The 20,908-nt window shown below is 40.5% G+C and overlaps 1 protein-coding gene across 1 annotated transcript in view; it reads right to left on the bottom strand.

Annotated features, from left to right (window-relative positions):
• The window catches only part of snx29 (sorting nexin 29), a 137,891-nt gene that overhangs the window by 96,771 nt on the left and 20,212 nt on the right, over nucleotides 1–20,908 (bottom strand). Inside the window, exon 14 of the mRNA XM_062442326.1 lies at nucleotides 7,877–7,962. Coding sequence (XP_062298310.1) covers nucleotides 7,877–7,962 — 86 coding nt within the window. The remainder of the gene's footprint in view (nucleotides 1–7,876; nucleotides 7,963–20,908) is intronic.

Below are 20,908 nucleotides of genomic sequence, written 5' to 3'. Positions count from 1 at the left end.
CAGTGATGGACTCCCTGGCAACAGAATAAGCTTGTTCTGGGGGAATTGACTCTTGTGGGCGAAGGTCCAGCTCACAGGTTTTCATTCAAATGCAGGGAACAAGGAGGAACTGTGAGTACAGTTTAAATCAGTCAAGGTCTCATTGTGATCGTAATAATAAAATGAACGTGTTGTATTTCTCCCTCTTCTCACTTTGTACAGATTCTGCTAACATGGCAAAGAACACAGCATCACGGCTACAACTGGGTTGGGGTCATAAATCATGGACCACAAGACAGTGGGTGGCTTTGGAAAGATCAAGGAGGAAATCTATATTTAATGCCAGAGACAATCTTTGAGGTCTCCCTACCATACACAACCACCTGTTGAAAACTACATTAATGACAATTTCTTTATCTAATTTGTGACTTTTTTTTAACAGGTCGCAGTGGAGACAACCAAGCGTGGTAATATTTAGGTTATCACGTTTTGTGACGAAATGGCAATAACTCCAACAGACGCCAAGCTCCCGTTGCTCGAGAGCCACAAAAATTAATCAGATGGGAATCTACACCTCGCTGAAGCGCTTTCCCTCCTCAGCCGCGCTTTTCCATATTTATCTCTGGTAAAAGGGCGGACGCGATGACACCCAGCAGGCTCTGGCATTCAGCGGGATGATTAAAACGTTCATTAACACCGATCCGTCCAGGTGATGAAATCTGTCACACACCCCTGCTGCGCTCACATGGATAGCGCTCGCGAGATTTGACGCCGTAGACACGCAAACACACACACACACACAGACACAGACAGACGTAACACTCGGGCGTTGACCACCTGGCCCCACCTGTGACAAACATAATACGATGTCACCTCTATCGTGCCAGGTAAATAAACAGTGTCTGCTGAAGTAATTGTCATGTACACACACACACAGACCACCCTCCGCTGATTAAATGAAAGTCCCTCACACCTCTGAGCTGGTAAACAGGCCCAAGCTGTCGGATTAAGACCTGAGAGGCTCAACAATGTAAGCTGCTTCTCTTGTTATGATCTGAGGCTGTGGCCTGAATGTGTGGGCACAATTAAGCTCAATTCACATAGAGAATGACTCATCATTTGCTCTTTTACAGTCGGCCTACTGGGGCCTAAATAACTTTATAACACAAACCACTTACACGCCAGTTACAATAGTTTCATACCCACCTACAGCCGCTAATGCACAGTTTAATTTAGACCTCACACACACACATTCACACACACGTCCATACGCACCATGTCTCAATTCATCTACAAAATCACAGCTAACACACATACAGTATTAGAACATGCATACATATGCACATTGGCCCTGACAAAACACATACCTACACAACTTTGTTTATTAGTAATGGCTCCCCTCTCGCCACTGTGACCTGCTTTTCTCACATTAACCCCCGAACACATTCAGCTACTCATTAGTCAATAAGTAATGAAAATCCACCCCCATAAGATCCAACACACACACACACACATACCATACTGCTGGTTTTATCAAAGATAGGTCAGCTCCGAAAAGCAATATGAACAAAGTTTTTTATTAAAAATGCAAACACTCCTTCACTCAATAGGTTTGTGCACATAAACAAAACCAGAGGACACACGCACATATACACACACACATAAAGCTGACACCTCAGAGCAAGATGCCTGACCTCCCCGAGGCCCCACAAGGACAAAGCGGAGCGCGCACTGGGACAATAAACGCAGATCTATGGGTGTAATGAATAAGTTACACACTCCTATTAGGGCAGGCAGGGGTGACAAATGCTTCTCATTCACTCATTAGGCTACTGGCTGTCGGAGGAGAAGCAGGAGAGACCAAGGCGCAGCAAGGGAAGCTTATTGGGTTTTAAACGGCCGTGTAATCCATTTCCTTATTGGAGATGAATAAGCTCCTGTCCGCAGCAGGTTTATTTATGGATGAATTAAACACGTACGCAGCGACAGGGAAAAGCAGAATGAATCAAAGCGCGGGGTCTGCCACCGTACACGTCCGATCAACACAGGAGAGTGTTAAAACATCCAATATGAATCACAAAAACTGCGGGAGGGATTGAAGAAATGGAAACGCAGAGTGTACAAAAACATATATCTTTGAACGAAGAAGTTATTTTCAGTGAAGTCCAGGGGGATGGATTAAAATGATGCACCGATCTGTTAAATCAAACTGAAGCTTTTAGATTTTTTTTTATCAGGCGAAATAAAAAAGGGGTGAGAATTGTTGGAACAAACAAATCATCTATTCTCGATTTTCTTCATATCTCAAGGTCACACCTTCTCATTTTTACCGTTTCCACACACAGAAAATGAGCATTAATGCAACAGAATAATGCACCGCCGAGATAAAAAAATGAGAGGAAATAGAGGTATCACAGAGCCTCTTGAGAAGAAAATGGAAGAGAGGGACTAACTTGCCCTCTGACCCTTCGTCGATCTCCTCCAGTCTCCTCAGCCAGCACTTAACAGGTTAATAACTCCTGATCTCTATCCACCCGCTGGCAGGCCAATCTTTTTAATATATATACGGCACTGCAGGACAATTTCAGCTGACCGCGTGCAGCAATCACACACCTTAGCACGATGAAACTCGTTTCCCCCAGGTTCAGTGACTATCCCCCCCACCCCCAGCCCGCCCGCCCCCCACCCCTACCCCTAACCCGGAGAATCAATCTCTCCGGGTGAAGCAGTCAGTCAAAAACGCCAGCCGGTCAACCAGCCAGACATTAACACTGCCCCTGGGGAGAATGAAACGCCTCACAGCATTATCACCTAAGAGTCAAAGAGCTTCACTGCGGGCGAGACAGCGATGCTTCTTTTTTTTTCCTGTCATTGCCCTTATTTCCAATCTTGACCCCTTATCACTGCATCAACGGACTTCACACAACTGCACCCAATTCTTAACCCCTGACTGTTTCTCAAACATTCCCCTCACTTACATCAATGGACTGCCAACACTAAGAGCATCTTCTTCTACTTATTCTTCCTCTTCTCCCAGTGACCTACACCAGAGCCTGAGAGCAGAGCTGCCATGTTTACTTGAACATCAGCTTGAAGAATGCTTTTTGACTTCTCTCAAGGTCTGGTTTGCTGAAATGTAAGACTGGACTTGAGGTCACCAAGGGTCCCCTCACTTCCTAGCATCAGAGACCTGAACCGAATTACGTAGGGGCAGGGTGTTGCTGTATTCCCACCTCAGTCAATGATCTATGTGTCAGCAGAAGTTATTTGTCACAGCAGATCCAGCTCTGATCATGTGTTACATTAGTGTTTTCTCTCAAGTTATCTCTTATTTTGTATTTTGTATTATCTTGGTATACTCTGTGCAGACAACATCTATTACATGACTGTCCATCAATGAAGAGGCATCACTCCTCTGTCGCCCTCCCCAAGGTTTCTTCCTTTTTCCCCATTAAAAAGATATTTTTAGGGAGAGTTTTTCCTAATTAAAATCGAGAGAGGATTATAAATTTGTGATTTGTAATATTGGACTATATAAATAAAAAATGACTCATGTTAACTTGCGCCTGTTGGTATAAACCTCATTTTGAACTGAATCCAGTCTGACTGCCTTTAAATCCCATTGAAGATTTCAGATGGGGTCCAAATTGAAGACCTCTAACATTAGAGAGTGATGCAGGGCGTTGAGGCATACTGATAAAGCTGGGTGAATAATACAGTAACACTTAGGAGTGAGTCTTTATCATATCATAATTAACTTGCACCATCTTGCAACATCAGTGCATTGTGGAGAGTTTGCTTGAAATGTATTGCACAGCTTTGACCTCCTTGGAGGATCTGCAAAAAATCTGCACAAATGTAACTCATTAGAATGCAGAGCACTTACATACATTACAGTCATAATTAAACATATACATTTCAAGGCCAGATTTACTGTTTGCACAAACCTTCGAGAATCTTCAAGACCCACAGGAACTGTGTAAAACTGGGTTTTTGTGTGAGAGTGTGTGCATGTGTGAGTGTGTGTGTGTATGTGTGATATATTTCTGCATGTGCTGCTCGGTGTGTCTCCCAGGAGATTTCTCTTTATCTGACTCTAAACAGTAAACATGACTGTCACTGTTACACTACAACTCCTCTGGGGCTTAACTAATGGCCCCCTCTTAATGACACACTCATACAGTCGCACAAAGACACACACACACACACCTCTTTAAAGCACTTAAACATACGTCTCACTTTGACGTTGCACAGATGGGATCTGCGCTAATGTGACATGTAAGATAAACGTCTTTGACTTTAACGGCAGGTTTTCTAAACGGATTCGTGCGTGTACGACACACATTTGTGCGGCTTCGTAATCCGCATTCATATAAAAGCACGCACGGTCACACAAAGTGAAAGTATAAGTAGGAAGGGGGAAATCCCTCAAACAAACAGAATTAGAAGGTATCACGCAGGAAACAATAATTATCGCTCCTCTGAAACAGAGAGAATGGAGAAACGTCTTTTGTGGAATGTCAGTGGGGCTGACAGCGCCTGAGGAGCGTTCGAGAGATCACGTCTGCGGCGCTATCATTAGACAGGAGAGGCAGCGCGCTGATCACGGGGAAGCATGCTGACAGCACATGAAAAACGGGCGCTTGTGTATCAATTCGTCCTCGTCTTCTTCTTCTTTTCTTTTCTTTTTTTTTTTCCCTTCCTCCGATTTTTGCTCCCCCTAAACTGCTCACGCATTATTCCTCCTCCTCCACTCCCAACACACACGCACACCAGCAGACTCTGGTAGTCGACATCAAAGTATGATGGAACGAGGCACATCATTAGCTGGAGAAGACAGAGGCGAGGGAGGATGAAATCATTTAGACGACGCTGTGGAGAGGGAATTACTACGCCTGTCGGGATGAGGGGAGCGGGGATGGAGGGAGAGGGAAAGACAAGAGGGAGGAAGGAGGGATGGAAAAAAAAGAGAGGGAAAGGGTACAAATGAACAGAGAATGAAAAGTCAACAAGGCCGAGAAAGATAATGGGTGGCAGTGAGAAAAGAGAAAAGGAGCAAGGCCCAACAGGTTTGTCAAGAACATGGAGCTGAGTTGGATGATGGCTATTTCCTGATAATACATGTGTGTTTTCATGTGTGTGTGTGTGTGTGTGTGTGTGTGTGTGTGTGTGTGTGTGTGGGGCCAATCATCTCCTATCCTCAGTGTTCCTCCCTGCCGTGCTCTCCGGTGTCGGCAGGCCAGGCGGCCTTGTTTGACAGGATAAACACAGTAATTGCCAGGAAGCGGAGATATGAAATGTGGAGCCGTTGTGATGTTTTAAACATGACACTGTTGTAGGCCGAAGTTGCACAGGTCTCTGCCTGCTTAACAAGTGGGGGTAGTCAATGGACCTGACAACGTTATTTGACTGTTTGAACTCAAAATGGGGAAAAAAAAGAAACAGAATAAATAAATCCTGTTCATAAAAACTGTTTTTTTTCATTGGGTGATGAGGTTTTTTCTATGTGCCTATAAGTAAAACATTGACACTTGGGGAGATTGGCTTGTGGTAATGTGATATGTTAAAGGGACTTTGATACTACTTGGATCTAATTTTTGTAGTTTTGGGCCATTATTCCATTTGTTAATCTTTACTAACCTAGTGGGTAGCAAGTTTAATGCTACAATTTGAGGATATTAATTAAAAGAAAGGAAGAGATGTGACAAGTCAGAAGATCAGACCGGTTTTAAACAATAAAGAAGAGTAAATGATGGAAAATAGTACAACAATGTATTAATCACAGTTTCATTAGATGATATGACGATCACTGTTGAACAGTAATGTGATTACTCATTCAGTAATTATATTACAGCTACTAATGACACTTTATTTCTTTATACATTTTGGGAGTTTGCTTGCTTGCCATCTTACAGGGAGTTTGCTGGAGGGTTGAACTCTCTCTGAAACTTGTCTCCCACTAACTTTAGCTTTGCTTACACGTAGTCGGTAAACCTTCAGTGAAGAATCACCTGGTTTTGCTCATAGTTGGAGGGTGTGTGAACTCTGTGTCTTCACTGTGTGGACGGGACTGGGCGGAAGAAGCTAATATTAGCTGCTGATGGTCAGTAAATGCCTCGTAACTGAAGACTGTAGAACTAGTAACATGATGTAGTAGAATTACAAGTACAATGTTTCCCTCTGAAATAGAAGGAACCTCCCAGTAGAAGGGGAGAAGTATATGCCTTAATAAAATGGGAAAATGTAAGTATATGTACCTCATAAGTGCAAACATAATACTTGAGTAAATGTACTTGGTTACTTTTCACCACATGTTATTATGGAGGTTGATTGTGTCCATAACTGCAATCATTTACCAGGTTTTTCTTCTGCGTTATTGACATGAACTGAACCAGGAAGTGAAAAAATACATTTATTTATTCTTTAGAAGTACTTTTACTTACTACCACTACATATGCAGATTAAGATTTTTGATATAAAATATCTGAAGTGATAAAATATGAATAAATTACCAAGCAGTATATGAAGTAGTTCGAATTCTGTTCAAATAAACATTCAAATGTTGTAATAATAATGAATGGAACATGTGACATAATATAACACACGTAATACTTTAAATGCAAGACTTGTATTGGAGTATTTCTATATTGCAGTATTGTGTTGCAGGAGGTTTCTTTTCTTATAGGCTGCTAGCTGACTCTTCTTCTTCCTTGAATGCAGTTTTTTCTTATATTTTCATCATTCTTTTTGTTTCTATGAGAGTTTGGGGAGGGGTGGGGTTGGAGAGTCGGTGTTCCCATCATCAAACAAATGAGTCTATGCAACAGGGAAACGTTAGTAACTGTGGCCCCGCTGGTTGTTTCAGGGGGAGCAACAGAAAAGCAGATCACCTTCAGGAGTTTTACGATTGCTTTAGTTTTCCTCTTTGTTTTCTCTTTTGAAATGTGCACTGTGATAAATCTGTTCCAATGTTTGATGTAGTGCTGAATCACATATTACCTCCAGTTTCTGCCTCTTGAGCAACATGTGAGTCAAGTTGTGCAGAGACAATGCAGCTCCTCATTTAGTGATGCAATAGTCTATTTATACAGTATAATGTGTACATATATATAACATTATAATATGAGGGTACAATAAGGTAGAATAGAAATATAATCCTGTATGTTTCATATCTAAACATCATAATAAATATACAGCTGTTTAGGGCTCCTATTAGTTTGGGGCCCCAGGCAGTCGCCTACCTTGCCGAATGGTAAAGCCTGCCCCTGTTTGTCCTCACGGCTTCACTTTCCAAAAATAAAACATCATTACCTAGATATAACAAAATCTACATTTCTCTTTACCTATCTGTCTCACAAAAAACATACAAAAACCCCTTCACAAACACATAAACCCTTCGGGGCGTCACAGATAACCGCTCTCTCCTTTCTATCCCCCAAAATGCAATTAGCCATTATGTGGCCCTCTATAATCTGCCATGTTCATTTTATTTGCCTTTGATACAGCAGGGGCTTATCTCGCCAGTCTTTACACAGAGCACCGCTTACATCCCCCAGGCAATGGGAAAACAAAGTCAAAGTTATCAAATCCACACAAAACTAAAGAAGAAAAAAAAAGAAAGAAAAGGGATAAGTCAGAGTGAGAGACACAGAGGGGAAAGATGCTCATTCTGTTTGACAGGACTTCACACCGTTAAAAGGGAGGTTAGTCATATGAGCTCTTGAGAAATGCATCAGAACTGGTCTGGGATGTGGAGGAAACTGATGACCTTATTTTTCTGTGTGTGCATCTGTGAGCATTTCTTTTTGAGAGCAAAATAGATGGACTGGGACAGAGATATGAAATCTAATTTCAGGTCATAATGATGCACAGCGTGTGTATGTGTGTGTGTTCTTACCATCATTGCCCTGGCTCCCCTCTCTCTTCAGCATCTGTACCGCCCCCACATACTTCTTCAACTGGACCTTCAGGACTTCATTCTCCCTGCACAAACAAACACACACACACATAAAGATCATATAATAAACAAAGACTTTTAATAAAGACGCTATGAATACAGCATGGAGCTATTTCAATGCTAAATATCCTTACTATAATTCATTAGACTGCGTTTAGATTTTTAGATTTTTATTTGTCACACTCAAGACTTGCACAAAGTAAAAATGGGCACATTTTTTGCCCAACAACTCTGGGTGCTGCGACAAGCCAGTGACAGGAAGTTGTTTTCCCTGTTTTATGACAGCATGTGGTGGAAGGAGACGGTGTGAAACTTGTTGTGACACCTTGTCACCTAAGGAACGATGAAAATAAAAACACTTTAAATCTATCCCAGGCGGTCAGACAGATATGTTCACAGAGATGTGACTCGACTCGTCTTTCAAACCGCCTGTGACACAACTGCAGCCAGGCCGGAGATCATCTTCACACCTTCAATTTATTAGCACTTTTCAGGTGGAAAGACACCAAACATGCATTGACGCACCTGCCACATTCACACCAGCTCTGCAGGTGGACTGAAATATACCCAGCTATGCATCTTCAAACTATACAGAAACACAAGCTATAAACTTAACTTTTGAATGTGGATCCAAACACAGAGCAAATATGTGACAGGCAGCCTGGGGAGTTCACATACTTTTGACTACATAGTGTATTTAATGATGAAGTCAATTGTTTGGCCAGTAGACTTTTATCAAGGCAAACGTTTGAAAAAATGGCATCAGAAAGAGTGATTGTGATTTGTTATTTAATTATGCATTGACAAATTCTGTACCCAATATCCAAAATACATAGGAAATATTTCAAATATCACATAAGCTGAGAATTCATCGACACTGAAAGTAATCATAGATCAAAACAACAATATATCAGAAATAATACAATTGATGGAAATATTGTAAATGCATTGGATGAGCTGTACCTTCAAACAAATCCCGATCTACAACGTAATGCTCAATATCTAAATCACATGCTATAAGGAACCTAATGTATGTACAGTATCCAAGAAAGTTCTACCCTGTCTTTTTTCTTTGCCCCTACCACCCATGTGATATTACAGGAGGCAGCAGTTTGCCTTCTGACCCATGTTTCGCAAGCCGAAGCACAACTGGAAAACTGGATTTCAGTGTTCAGTATATCTGAGAGGTGTATTATAAGAGCACCTGTAAATGTAATCCAGACATATCAGATAAAGACACAGTCTGGGTTGAATACACAGGTTAATGCCAGGTGTGAATGGGGTCAGAGTGAGAGCCCAGTTAAGCTACAGCCCTACATAAGCCGTGCTCAGAGCTGTGGTGGTGGTGTTTGTCGGTGTGTGTGTGTGTGTGTGTGTGTGTGTGTGTGTGTGTGTGTGTGTGTGTGTGTGTGTGTGTGTGTGTGTGTGTGTGTGTGTGTGTTTTTGGACTATGGATGAGGATGCAGACACAAAGACACAGTGATAAAAAAAAAAAACCAGAGTGAGAGACAGAGGCAGTCTCTTTACAAGGCGTAACTCGCTGAACATCATCGACTTTGAGGAAGAAATCAATCAGAGTTAGAGTGTTGCTTTTTATGCCCTTGGCAGTTAAATTTAACAGCCTTTGTCTTGCTCCAATGCCAACCTCCCACCCCCACCACCACCCCACCACCCCTCATTCTCCACGGGTGATTTTTGGTACCCTGCTTATCACACCTCATTCCCCACCAACACAGGAGGCGCCTGCCGGGAGATCTCCTGAATCCACATGACGAACTCTCCGAGGAGCCGTCCACGTCGCTGTTATCAGAACCACCCGCTGCCCAGACGCTGTTCCAGCCTGATTAAATTATAGCTAATACACACCACTCGCTCTAAGTGTGTGTGTGTGTGTGTGTGTGTGTGTGTGTGTGTGTGTGTGTGTGTGTGTGTGTGTGTGTGTGTGTGTGTGTGTGTGTGTGTGTGTGTGTGTGTGGAGCGGCTTGGGGAGACAAACAGATAATTCTGACTCGTCTCATTTGACTGAGAATGTGCCTGTCGTTACACCAGCAGGCAGATTCGAGCCTTTGAGCTGGCCTTGATATGTGACGCTCAGGTAAAACGTTTTTTTAGCGAATGTAGAGCTTTTACTTATTAATATCTCTATCACTTATGCAAATGACCAATTGGCATTTCAGTCATTTGTTATGTTTGTCTCTTTCAGTTAGCTTTTGTCACCGATATGGAGGAAATATTACGGCATCTTCACAAAGGTGAAACACCAATCTCCATGAGCTCACAAATCCAGTATGTGTCCACTTAAAGACTCAATTAAAGCTGAACTAATCAATATTTTATATTAAAGGGGACATATCATTCACATTACCAGGTCTATATATTGACCCTGGGGCTCTACTTGAGTATCTTGCATGATTTATGACTTATATTAGCCCTTTATGTAGCACCTCAATTCAGCCTCTATCTGAAACAGGTCGTTTTAGCTCCTGTCTCTTTAAGACCCTCTTCCCGATAAGCCCACTCTGTTGTGATTGGTTAGCGTTCAGAAGTTGCCCCTCCTGCTCTGAAGGCAACATAAACAAACTGTTGTAGGATTTTGTTTCTTTTCTTTTCTCGCAATGGAAACTTCTTAAATACATCCATACATGTTTTAATCAGAACCCGATCCGAAATTAGCGAGTGAACGATGTGAACAACCCACGGAACAAGCCTACAAGGAACAACCTTAGCAACAAAAGCCACAGAGGAGACAGCTGTTTGTGGGTATGCATGAAAAATCTGATGTTATCGTGAGTAAAATAAAACATTTTAAACGGCTGCAATTTGGATTCGGTTGCAATCTGCAAACTCACCACTAGATGCCACTAGATTCTACACACTAGTCCTTTAAGCTTTGGTTTCACTTTTTTCTAGTAATGCCACAGATAAATAAAACATCATTACATGATGACATAACTATTGCATATATAACGTGCATTAGTTACAATCCTTCTCTGACATCCGTTTTGCAGACTTGTCCTTTTTGTGTTTATGTCCCCTTTACCAATGATTCTAATGAACATGTATGTAATAAGAGAGGGGTTATATGTAGTGAACCCAGAGAAGATTATCACCCAACTCTGCATTCCCTATGAGCTCTAAAGTATTTTTTAGCATTGTTCATTGTTTGGTTTTACACCCGCATATTATGCTCGCTACAAGCCTCAGCTGTTTTCTGTAAGTAACCTCTGCTGCCTTACCCTTACTGTCCAACATCAAACAGCAGCTAAAGATATTTCCCTGAAGAGATAGTGGAGGCCAAAACAGAGCTAAAAGGGAAGTAAATATTGGATTAACGTTCAACAGGTGGACATAAACACAACTCCAGGTGAATGCTAATGTTGGTCTGTGTCTGCTAGATGTGTATAGGCGACTTTTTGCAAACACATAAGCCATATTAACCTATAAGGTGAAAAATGTGTCAATGCTGTGTTTACAGTCTGCTCCGCTGCCCCCAACTGGCCAACAAAGCATTAATGCAGCTTTAAAGACTAATTCAATAAGTATCACAGCAGACATTCGACTTGACTTGAGCAGGGAAAGCACAGGTGTAACTAATAACATTAATTATAGGTCTGCACCAGGACCTCATTAATGTTATTAATTATACCTGTGCTTTTCTGTTATGTCAAAATGTTGATGTAAAAAGGGTATTTCACTATTACTCCTGCTGGTAGCATCTGTTTTATTGCTGCTTGTGTTTACTTTTAACACTGTACAGCAAACTCTACAGCACAATAAACCACAATGTATCTGTACAGTGTTGACAGAGTTATCAATCAGACATATCCACAAACACCAGATGCTGAGAATTGAGTCAAATCTGTACCGCTGGTCCAGTGCCATCGCTGGCACAGCTACAGCTGCTTCATCAGTCTGTGATTTTAAAAAGACACTAGAAAATGTTTGCAATCCATGCATTGTAATGGGGCACCACACCATCAATTTAAGATACTACAAGTACGAGTAGTTCTAGTAATTCAAGACCCACTACAGTCTGTTCTGTGTTGCTTGTTCAGAGAATAATTTGTTCACTGCAAATTTTCACTGTGGTGAATAAATGTTTCTCTGAAGGAAAAATACTTTAAGCGATGTCCCTCTGCTGGAGATTGAATTTTTATTTTTCAGCAGCCTGATAATGAGCACATTTTGCTGAATTATTGATCATTCTGATACAACTGAAACTGTTTTCCACTGATGTAATGTGCTTGCTCTTTGCATCATTTAAGACAGAAAACACTGCTTGAAATCAAATACAAAAAGAATGTTTCAACAGGAAAAATATGACCATGTTCAGTCAGTTCTAATGAATTAATCAGGTTTTAAAGGGCGTATTCCAATTTCCTTTAAAAAAAAATGTTTTTTGATCAACAGGTGATCTAACTATGTCAGTAAATAACACTGCTTACAGCAAGTACACTTACTAACAATTACGCACATCGCCTGGAGCATCCCTGGGTTTAATCATGTGTATGACTCCTTGCATAACGAGATATTCATGTTCCCCACATACTGTACCACCTCTTGTATGAAAAGATATACAATAACCAGACAAAATGATCTGTATTATGATACCACATGATGGAGTCTACCACATCTGTGCAAGACACATTTCTGACAGGTATAGATCACACCTACATTACAATGTGTGTGTTCAATATAAGCGGCCCTGTGGGAAATTAGTGGGAAATGTACACAGGCTGCTGTCAGCTGATATTACTGGAGCTGTCAGTGGGACAATGTAAATAAGGAGGCGGTCTGCAGGTTATGAACAAACATTGCTGTTTTATACCTCAAACAACAGCCTCAAATGCACAGCACATTTTCAAATCCAATTCAGAGCGGACTGATAAAACAGGACCTGGAGGTGTAAAATACGCCGTCTGTGTCCTGGTTGTCCAGCAGCTCAGGACACCACCACATGGTAAATCCAACATTGAGTTTCTGGTTTTCCCCAATACATAAACTTGCTCAACACAGGTGAACTCTCTACCACATGCCTCGACATCCCCAGACATTCATTTTCTTCTTTTTCTATTACATCTAGCCTCTGTGCTTCCATTAATTGTGAACAGGAAATGTATGTGGTGCTCCAACTCCAACCAAGGCTCAAAGGCACAGGCTGTTTTTCTTGATGCGTGTCATTTCACCCTCTTAAGAAGATACTTCAATTTAATTTTTACATTTGAATGATTAGTCGTTCAGGCTTTTAAGTGTCAGAAAATAGTGAAAATGGCTGAGTCCAATAAGACATCTTTGAATTGCTTGTTTTTTCCAAAAAGGAAATGAATCAAATCAACACATTTGAGAAACAGTACCAGTAAAACATTTCTAAAGAAACAAGACTAAGGGTCTACAGCCAAACTAGTGGCTCTTTGAGGCTACCAGGAAAAGCAATGCTTAGAGCTGAATGCTGATTTTAGAATATCTTAGCATATCATGTTAGCATGCTGAGACTCAAACGAAAGTCAATAGTTCTGCAGGCATTTGGTCATTAACTAAAGTATTTTTCAAATATAGACCTATAGATTTTTTTGGGGCACAAAATGAGAAATCAAACGTTCAGCCTGCCAAATGTCATGACCAGCCATCCAAACTTTGAGACACTTCACTTAAAAACACAAGGGGATCACTTCAAGTCATTCCTACACATCCAGGGACCACGAATATCTGAATAGAATGTCATGCCAATCCATCTGATAGTTATCAAGATATTTCAGTTTGGACCAAAGTGGGGACCGACCGACCGACGACATCATTGGGCATCATTTGGGCAGAAGAAATGTTTTTTACTTGTTCTTTCCTATCTTGTTAATCCTCTTGTGACCTCCTTAGATTTATCTTGTGACTCTTTGGGGGACCCTAACCCTCAGGGTGAGAACCCCTGGATTGATAAACTAATTTTATCAGCACTAACTGATGTATACCATATATATGGCTTAACTGAGCAATTGGAAGCAGTTTTCAATTTCTACATGGCAAGGGAAAACATGAGTAATGTTTTCCTTTGCCAGTGAGTAACCTGTCTGGCCTACACAGTATTGCATCCATATATTTAAATGGTTTAATACTATTAGCTTAAACACCATCTTTGGCTGCAATCCTAGATTAATGGGCTGCATTCACTTCCTCAACGCCTTTGGCTAGTCCATCATTAAAACAACTCACAGTAGTGGACAAGCATTATTTAGACTCACAGGACAGAACCTGAATGATGGATGCCAAACACAACTAACATTTCGAAGTCCCCTAGGAGTAACGACACAGTATAATATTCTCAACCCCAAAGCGGTCGCAATAAACTGCAGCTTTGGCACTCTGTTGATGTTTTGCAATTGAGAGTAACCCATTAAGTTGTTTGATGCTTTGCTTCTGGTGAACGTTGGATCGTTGCAAATGTTGAGTGTTTGAAACTAATCTGAAACTGTGTGTGTCTTCTCCACCTTAAGGGAGGGTAAAGTTTTAAATGAGTCTGGCGAAAGAGAAACACTTGCTCGGCATCTCTGCCGCGGAAACTGCATCCTTCGTCCAGTTGATGTGGGACCAGCTACAAACTGCATTCTCTTTAAGGGCCATAGCCTGACCCAGAAACGCTGTTAGTGTGGATGTCTACTCTCAGCCCTTTTAACTACGTTGGTCAATAATACTGTTGAAGTCATTTCATCTTCTTCCATGTGAGAGACAAGTGTGAAGACAGATGAACAGTGTTTGTGTATGAGAAGACAGATGTGAGAAGATAGATGTATGAAAGAGTTTGTGATTGTGGTGTGCACAAAAAACAGTGAGAGAGAGGCTGCATGCCTTAGAGATAGATTTAAAAAAATTGTTATGGTTTTGTGTGCAAATAAAGGAGATGGTGAGAGAGCGGGAAACTGTTAGAGATAAAACAATTGTTAATAATTTGCGTGAAAGAGAGAAAGTGTGTTTTAGAGAAAGCAAATAACAGACTAATTGAGAGAGAGGGGAAGGACTGAGTATCTTATCATCTGGTAGCCCACTGATTAGGACGCATGCAGTGTTGTCGGTTTGAGTCCAGCGTGCAGACCTTTGTTGCATGTGATCATTCCACAATCCCTGCAATAAAATAATAATGAAAGGACCCCCCATGGCCCTGGGGTGATTTTTTTTGTTTATATTCTCTCCACCACTTTCTTTATTATTTCTGTACTTGGTATTCTTAATGTGCAATAAACGCAGCTGAATTGGCTGTTCTTCACATAAGGTCTGGTGTTGTTTGGAAATAGTAAATGAGAGGTACAAAGACTCCTTTAAAAAGGCAGCTCAGTCATTGGGAAATGCTCCTGAGTGCAATTTACTGCTTAGCCTCAACTCAACTTCAAGCGTACACTCTTGTGTCACACTTCCAAAGGCTCAATGCCCAGAGTTATATAAACACACACACGCACGCACATATACGTATCCACACACAGGCACAACAAGGCTACGGGGTGCAGAGCAGGGTCGTTAAAATTTCAGAATTGAAGGGAAATGGCCCACCTGGGTAGAGTGACATAATTGACTTCCCAAAGAAAGAAAACAGCGCGCCTAAACACTCTCAACAAGTAAACTAGGCAAACTTCACAGCCGCTCTATCTGCCACTTCTTAGATCAGCTGTACCAGACTGCCTGGAGAAAAGACGGTAATTCTGCCAGCTAAGAAAAAGGCATCTGCTCCCATTTCTTTTGTGTGTGTGTGTGTGTGTGTGTGTGTGTGTGTGTGTGTGTGTGTGTGTGTGTGTGTGTGTGTGTGTGTGTGTGTGTGTGTGTGTGTGTGTGTGTGTCCGCCTGTCCAACCACCCCCTCTCCCAGTGACGAGGTACCACTTCCTGGCCCAGTCCCACTCGACTGGCCGCCTTCCCGTCTTCCTGCTGCGAGAGGCCTGCTTTCTGCTCTGCCAACTGATGTCTAAAAAGGGGGACAAGAAATGGTTGTAGGGAAAGTGTGTGTGTGTGTGTGTGTGTGTGTGTGTGTGTGTGTGTGTGTGTGTGTGTGTGTGTGTGTGTGTGTGTGTGTGTGTGTGTGTGTGTGTGTGTGTGTGTGTGTGTGTGTGTGTGTGTGTGTGTGTGTGTGTGTGTGTGTGATTCTTCTACTGCCGTCCTTGAGGGTTCAGGACATATTTGTAATGAACTAATTTGGGTTGTAAACATTTATATTTAAAGCAACAATTTATTGATGACTAAATAGCGCTGATCATTGGCAGCGAGAGTAACTAAATAAAAGATGCTGTGTGAGAAATTGATATCATACTTATATAGAGAAGTGGGAAAAGTAGGGGCTGGACAATTTGAGGGAAATATTTAATTGTAATATGTCTAACAAGTATGCAAATGCAATTTGAAGGTATCCTGTGGAGTTTTCTTGTAAACAAAAAGGTTATTTTTAATATTCAGTGTTTCTCCCTAAAATATTGCATCCTTCAAGCTTAAAAGGTATGTTGAATGTTTTCCCTTCCTCATAAAACATTTGAAAAGTCACTTTATGCAATATTTTAAAATCTGCATTGTTTATATAAACTGATCAGCCAAAATCAAAACCACTGACAGGCAAAGTGAATAACATTAATTATTTAATTAAAAGGACATTAAAATGGTCAAGGCGTGGCATATATTAAGCAGCAAGTGAAGAGTATGCTCTTGAAGTTGAGAGGGAGGGTATATAGTTTTAAATGAGTCCGTCGAAGGAGAAATACTTGCTCTGCCTCTCTGCTGCGGAAACTGCATCATCCGTCTAGTTGATATGGGAACAGCTACAATGTTTATTTAAAAATAATATTCAAACATGGTGTTTTATTTACTGGTGGTTGCCACTGGTACATCTTGTCTGCCAATGTAAAAGTTTTGCATCTGACTGATGATCCTTAATGCTGCCAGCTCTGCACTTTATAGCTGATTCAGCTGTGTTAGTGTCACTGACTGATAAAAAACGGCCTGTCTGACAGTGACATGATAGGATCAGCTAGATCATTTATCTAGAGAAACACTCATCTCTCTGTTGGTGACACAGTCAACACTACAACACTACGACTTATAACAGAGGTGTTGCTAAGTAAAATGAACAATGACGGTCTCTACCTGCTTAGTCATCATATCCACATTGCTAATGACTGGTTTGTTCTTGTGTGTAAAAATGTTATGAAAGCACATCTGTCACAATATTGATACTGAGAAGTTCAGATAATAATAATATAATATTTGATTTTGGAAATGCAATAAAAAAATGATTTGACAACAAAAACATTGAGGATTTTGCAGATTACCATTAAAGACAGATTCGATACAGATGTTTTGAGGTGGCATGTTCATACCAACATAGATGAAGATTGTTACATGTGCAATTTTTACAAGTTGGGAGTGGGAGTGGGAATGTGGGCTGGTATGTGTCAACATGTGAGCAAGAGTCTTACATTTTCGTGTTATATTTAGAGGCGTTTGTGAGTAAGGGTCCTCCTGCATATCTGAGTTTCTGTGTGAGTAACTAAGTGAGCAGCAGCTTGTTTTAGCCCACTCCCCTCTATTGGAGTCTACGTCAGCTGAAATCTATCTATGGAGGCTCGCTCATCCTCTGCCACCCCCATATACAGCCGGGCTGAAGACACACAAGCACACACGCACAAGCACACAAACACATGCACACGCACTCGCACACGCACACGCACACGCCACTTCCTTGGGTTTGAATGCTGCTCTGCTATAAAAGTACAATTACTGGGAAAAGCACTAAAATAAGCAGCTGACTGGCGGCATCTTCCTTAAACAGCGGGACCATCTGGTGCTGGAGATAAACATTTAACCTGAAAAATGGCTCTTCCCTGCAAAGTGATCCCTGTCAAAGTTAGTGCAGATTAAACTTCTCAATTAATTCAACAGCGGTAAGGTACTTCAGCTATGTGTCAGTCAACCAAGTTAACAGTCCTTTTAAAATGTTAGCTATCAATGTCTGATTTTATGTCAGGCTTTCTGACTCCTAATTCACCCTTAGTGCCAGAGAATCACAAAGAATTGTGAGAAACATAGCAACCGATGCCAGTAGCCTCTTCCACTGAATGATGCTGACAGCTTCCAGCCCTCATTCAGTGGCTAGCTGCTCCTTCAGTGGTATTTATAGCCGCTATTGATCGAGACAGATTTGGCTGAGAAGGAAAAGCAGCACTTGAGATTTAGCGGCTGACTATAGAATAGGCTTTGTGTGTCCGTGTGTGTGGAAATGCACATTGCACGTCACAGTCACCGGCAGGGAGAGCGAGGCAGTCGTGAAGCCAATCTGTACCTCTCTTGCCTTTTCCACTCTATTAAAATGTGAACATGTGAACATGTGAACATGTGAGTCATCACATATTAAAAAACCCATCAGCTGCTCCACAGTCCTCTTAAAACTACAAACCCATCAGCTTTAGCAGTTCCTTCTTACTTAACGTGAGTCACTTAACTTGTACTCGATCAATCCTTGCTGGTGGCTTGACTTACTGTAGGAGGCTACCATCTGAAAACAGACCTGCTGGGTCTTTCTGTTTAGACTGTTGAAGGATGACTAATCCTCTATTTAAAAGGCCTCAGGCCTCAACTAAAGACTTCTGGCATACCAGCAATCAATTGTAGATGGTGAGGTGATGTAATTCACTTTCAGGAAAACTGTGGGTGGTCACTTACTGGGAGGAGGTGTATGTACAGAGGGGTTCAAAAGTCTGAAACCACTTGTCAGGAGACTTCTATTTTACATTTGCACCAAATTAGATGGTGAAGCAGTATGAACATTTCATATTACGATTATAACAGTTATCAGTAATATCGTGGTATTGTTCAAATGTGCTGAAAATGTTCAAAAAGTACTGATACACACACATTATTTCACCAAGTTTTATATTGAAAAGAACCCCAAAAAAATCACAGCACTATACACTTTTGTTTGTATAAATATTACAATAATAACATCGCCAATACTTTTGTAAAAGATGAAAATGAAAATCATATCAAATGTGTATTAACATGCAGCCATGAGAGATAACTCCTCTTTGCACTGCAGCAAACAGGAAGGACTGTCTCATCTGCTGTACTGCATTCATCTTCTCATTAATAACACAATTCAAATAAAAACAACAATAGTAAAATTATTAAAATAAAAGCAGAAAATGTGATTGTATGGGTGTGGGTGTGTGTGTAAGTGTATGTTTGTATGGGGGATATTGATTTTTCACATCAGTATTTACTCCTGAGTAATAGTAATGATACATGTCACGATCCAAATACAACATGGATACATGGAAATTGGACAACAATACATTGGAAAAAGCGGTTACAAAACAGCGGTTCAATGTTCTTTTAAGCATCTTTTGTAACATTTTATATAGTAACATTTTTTGCCAAGTGCAAAAGTCCATTTAATAATTTGGTACCCATAAATCTTGAAAAAATGACCTCTGCAAGTGAAAAATGTAGGAGGATTATCTGAAGACTGACGAGTTGAGTAAGAGTGGACCTGTGACTTTGCTTAGGAATATTACCTTCACTTGAATGTATCTTATGAATAAAAACACATACTTGAGAAATACTGATATCATAAAAAGTAAGAGTCCAAATTTCTTCCCATTGAGATTGATAATTGGGATTTTTTATATTCAAAAATAGTTTATTTAATCTGAACCATTCAGTGTAGGCAGTTTAACCAATATTAGTATCCTTAATCAGTAAACTGAAATATGAATGAGTGAGAACTAGTGTTGTGTCATCTGCAAACATTATTGGAAAAAGGATATTTCAGACATAAGATAAATCATTTATATAGATAAGGAATAACACAGGACCAACAATGGATCCCTGTGGAACCCCACGGAGTAGTTTGGCTTTGTTGGAATAGCAACCATTAACACAACCAGTTATCTGTTGGAGACATAATCTTTTAACTATTTGTTTATCATACAACATTTTTACAACTTTTCCAATAAAATATGATTAACTGTATTAAAGGCTTTGTAAAGGTCTATGAAAATACTACAAGTAAATTCATTACGATCAAGTACAGAGGTAACTTTTGATTTTTCCAGAAGCTACACTGGTGTTTGTAAAGGATTGAATTTGAATATAGATGATATATAATCATTTTATATACCATTTGTTGTAATATTTTTGAAGTTGCTTAATTTTCTGAGTTGTGTAGATCTATGAATATGAGGGAGAAAGTAACTAGAGTAAAAGATAGAGAAAATCCACAATAAGAATATCTGATATATTTTAACAAGGTTTATAGTGTATTCACCTAAACTATATCTGAGTTTGTCCTCATTGTTTATCAGGTTAAGAGAACTTGACAAACTTTCATTAAAATCTTTCATGACAGTCAGTTGGGAGATACATAATACCAGCAATAACATTCCTCCCACCAGAGACACCAGAGAGCTCTAAAAAAAACACCTCAGCCCTATCTGACTTCAGCGAGAACTCATCCCTAATTTTAAATTCATAGACACACAATAAACAGAGATATTCCACCTCCAGATCTATTCTCTCTCGTGAACCTAATTTAATTTAAGTAATTTCAAGATTTCTCTAGAGTCCTTGGTAAGCCATGTTTCTAATAAAGCAATAATGGGAAAATCGTGTTTGAATGAAGATAAGTAATGAATGAATTTGTTGTAGTTGCTGGGAAAACTTTTTATACTCAGATGAAAAGTAGAGAATCAGGAGGCATGGAAACAGTCATTCAACTACAAAGGTTATAGGCATCATGAGGAAAAAAATTTGGTCTGGTTCAACATTAAAATAGTAAGAGTCAATTGTAGATGGATCAATTTGCTTAAAGATCTGGCCTTTAACATCCAGCAAATGTGTCTTTCAGTGGCAGAAAACTGACCACAACAGGCTGGAGTTGTTCTGGTGATGACATTGGCTTCCCAGTCCTACGAGACTAATCCAACTCTGTTTTCAAATGATACAGTTGTGGTTT

Source organism: Scomber scombrus, chromosome 21 (genome assembly GCF_963691925.1).
Source record: "Scomber scombrus chromosome 21, fScoSco1.1, whole genome shotgun sequence".
NCBI classification, from domain to species: domain Eukaryota; kingdom Metazoa; phylum Chordata; class Actinopteri; order Scombriformes; family Scombridae; genus Scomber; species Scomber scombrus.
Note: the sequence above shows the minus strand (reverse complement) of the source record. Positions and strands in the feature narration are given on the sequence as shown.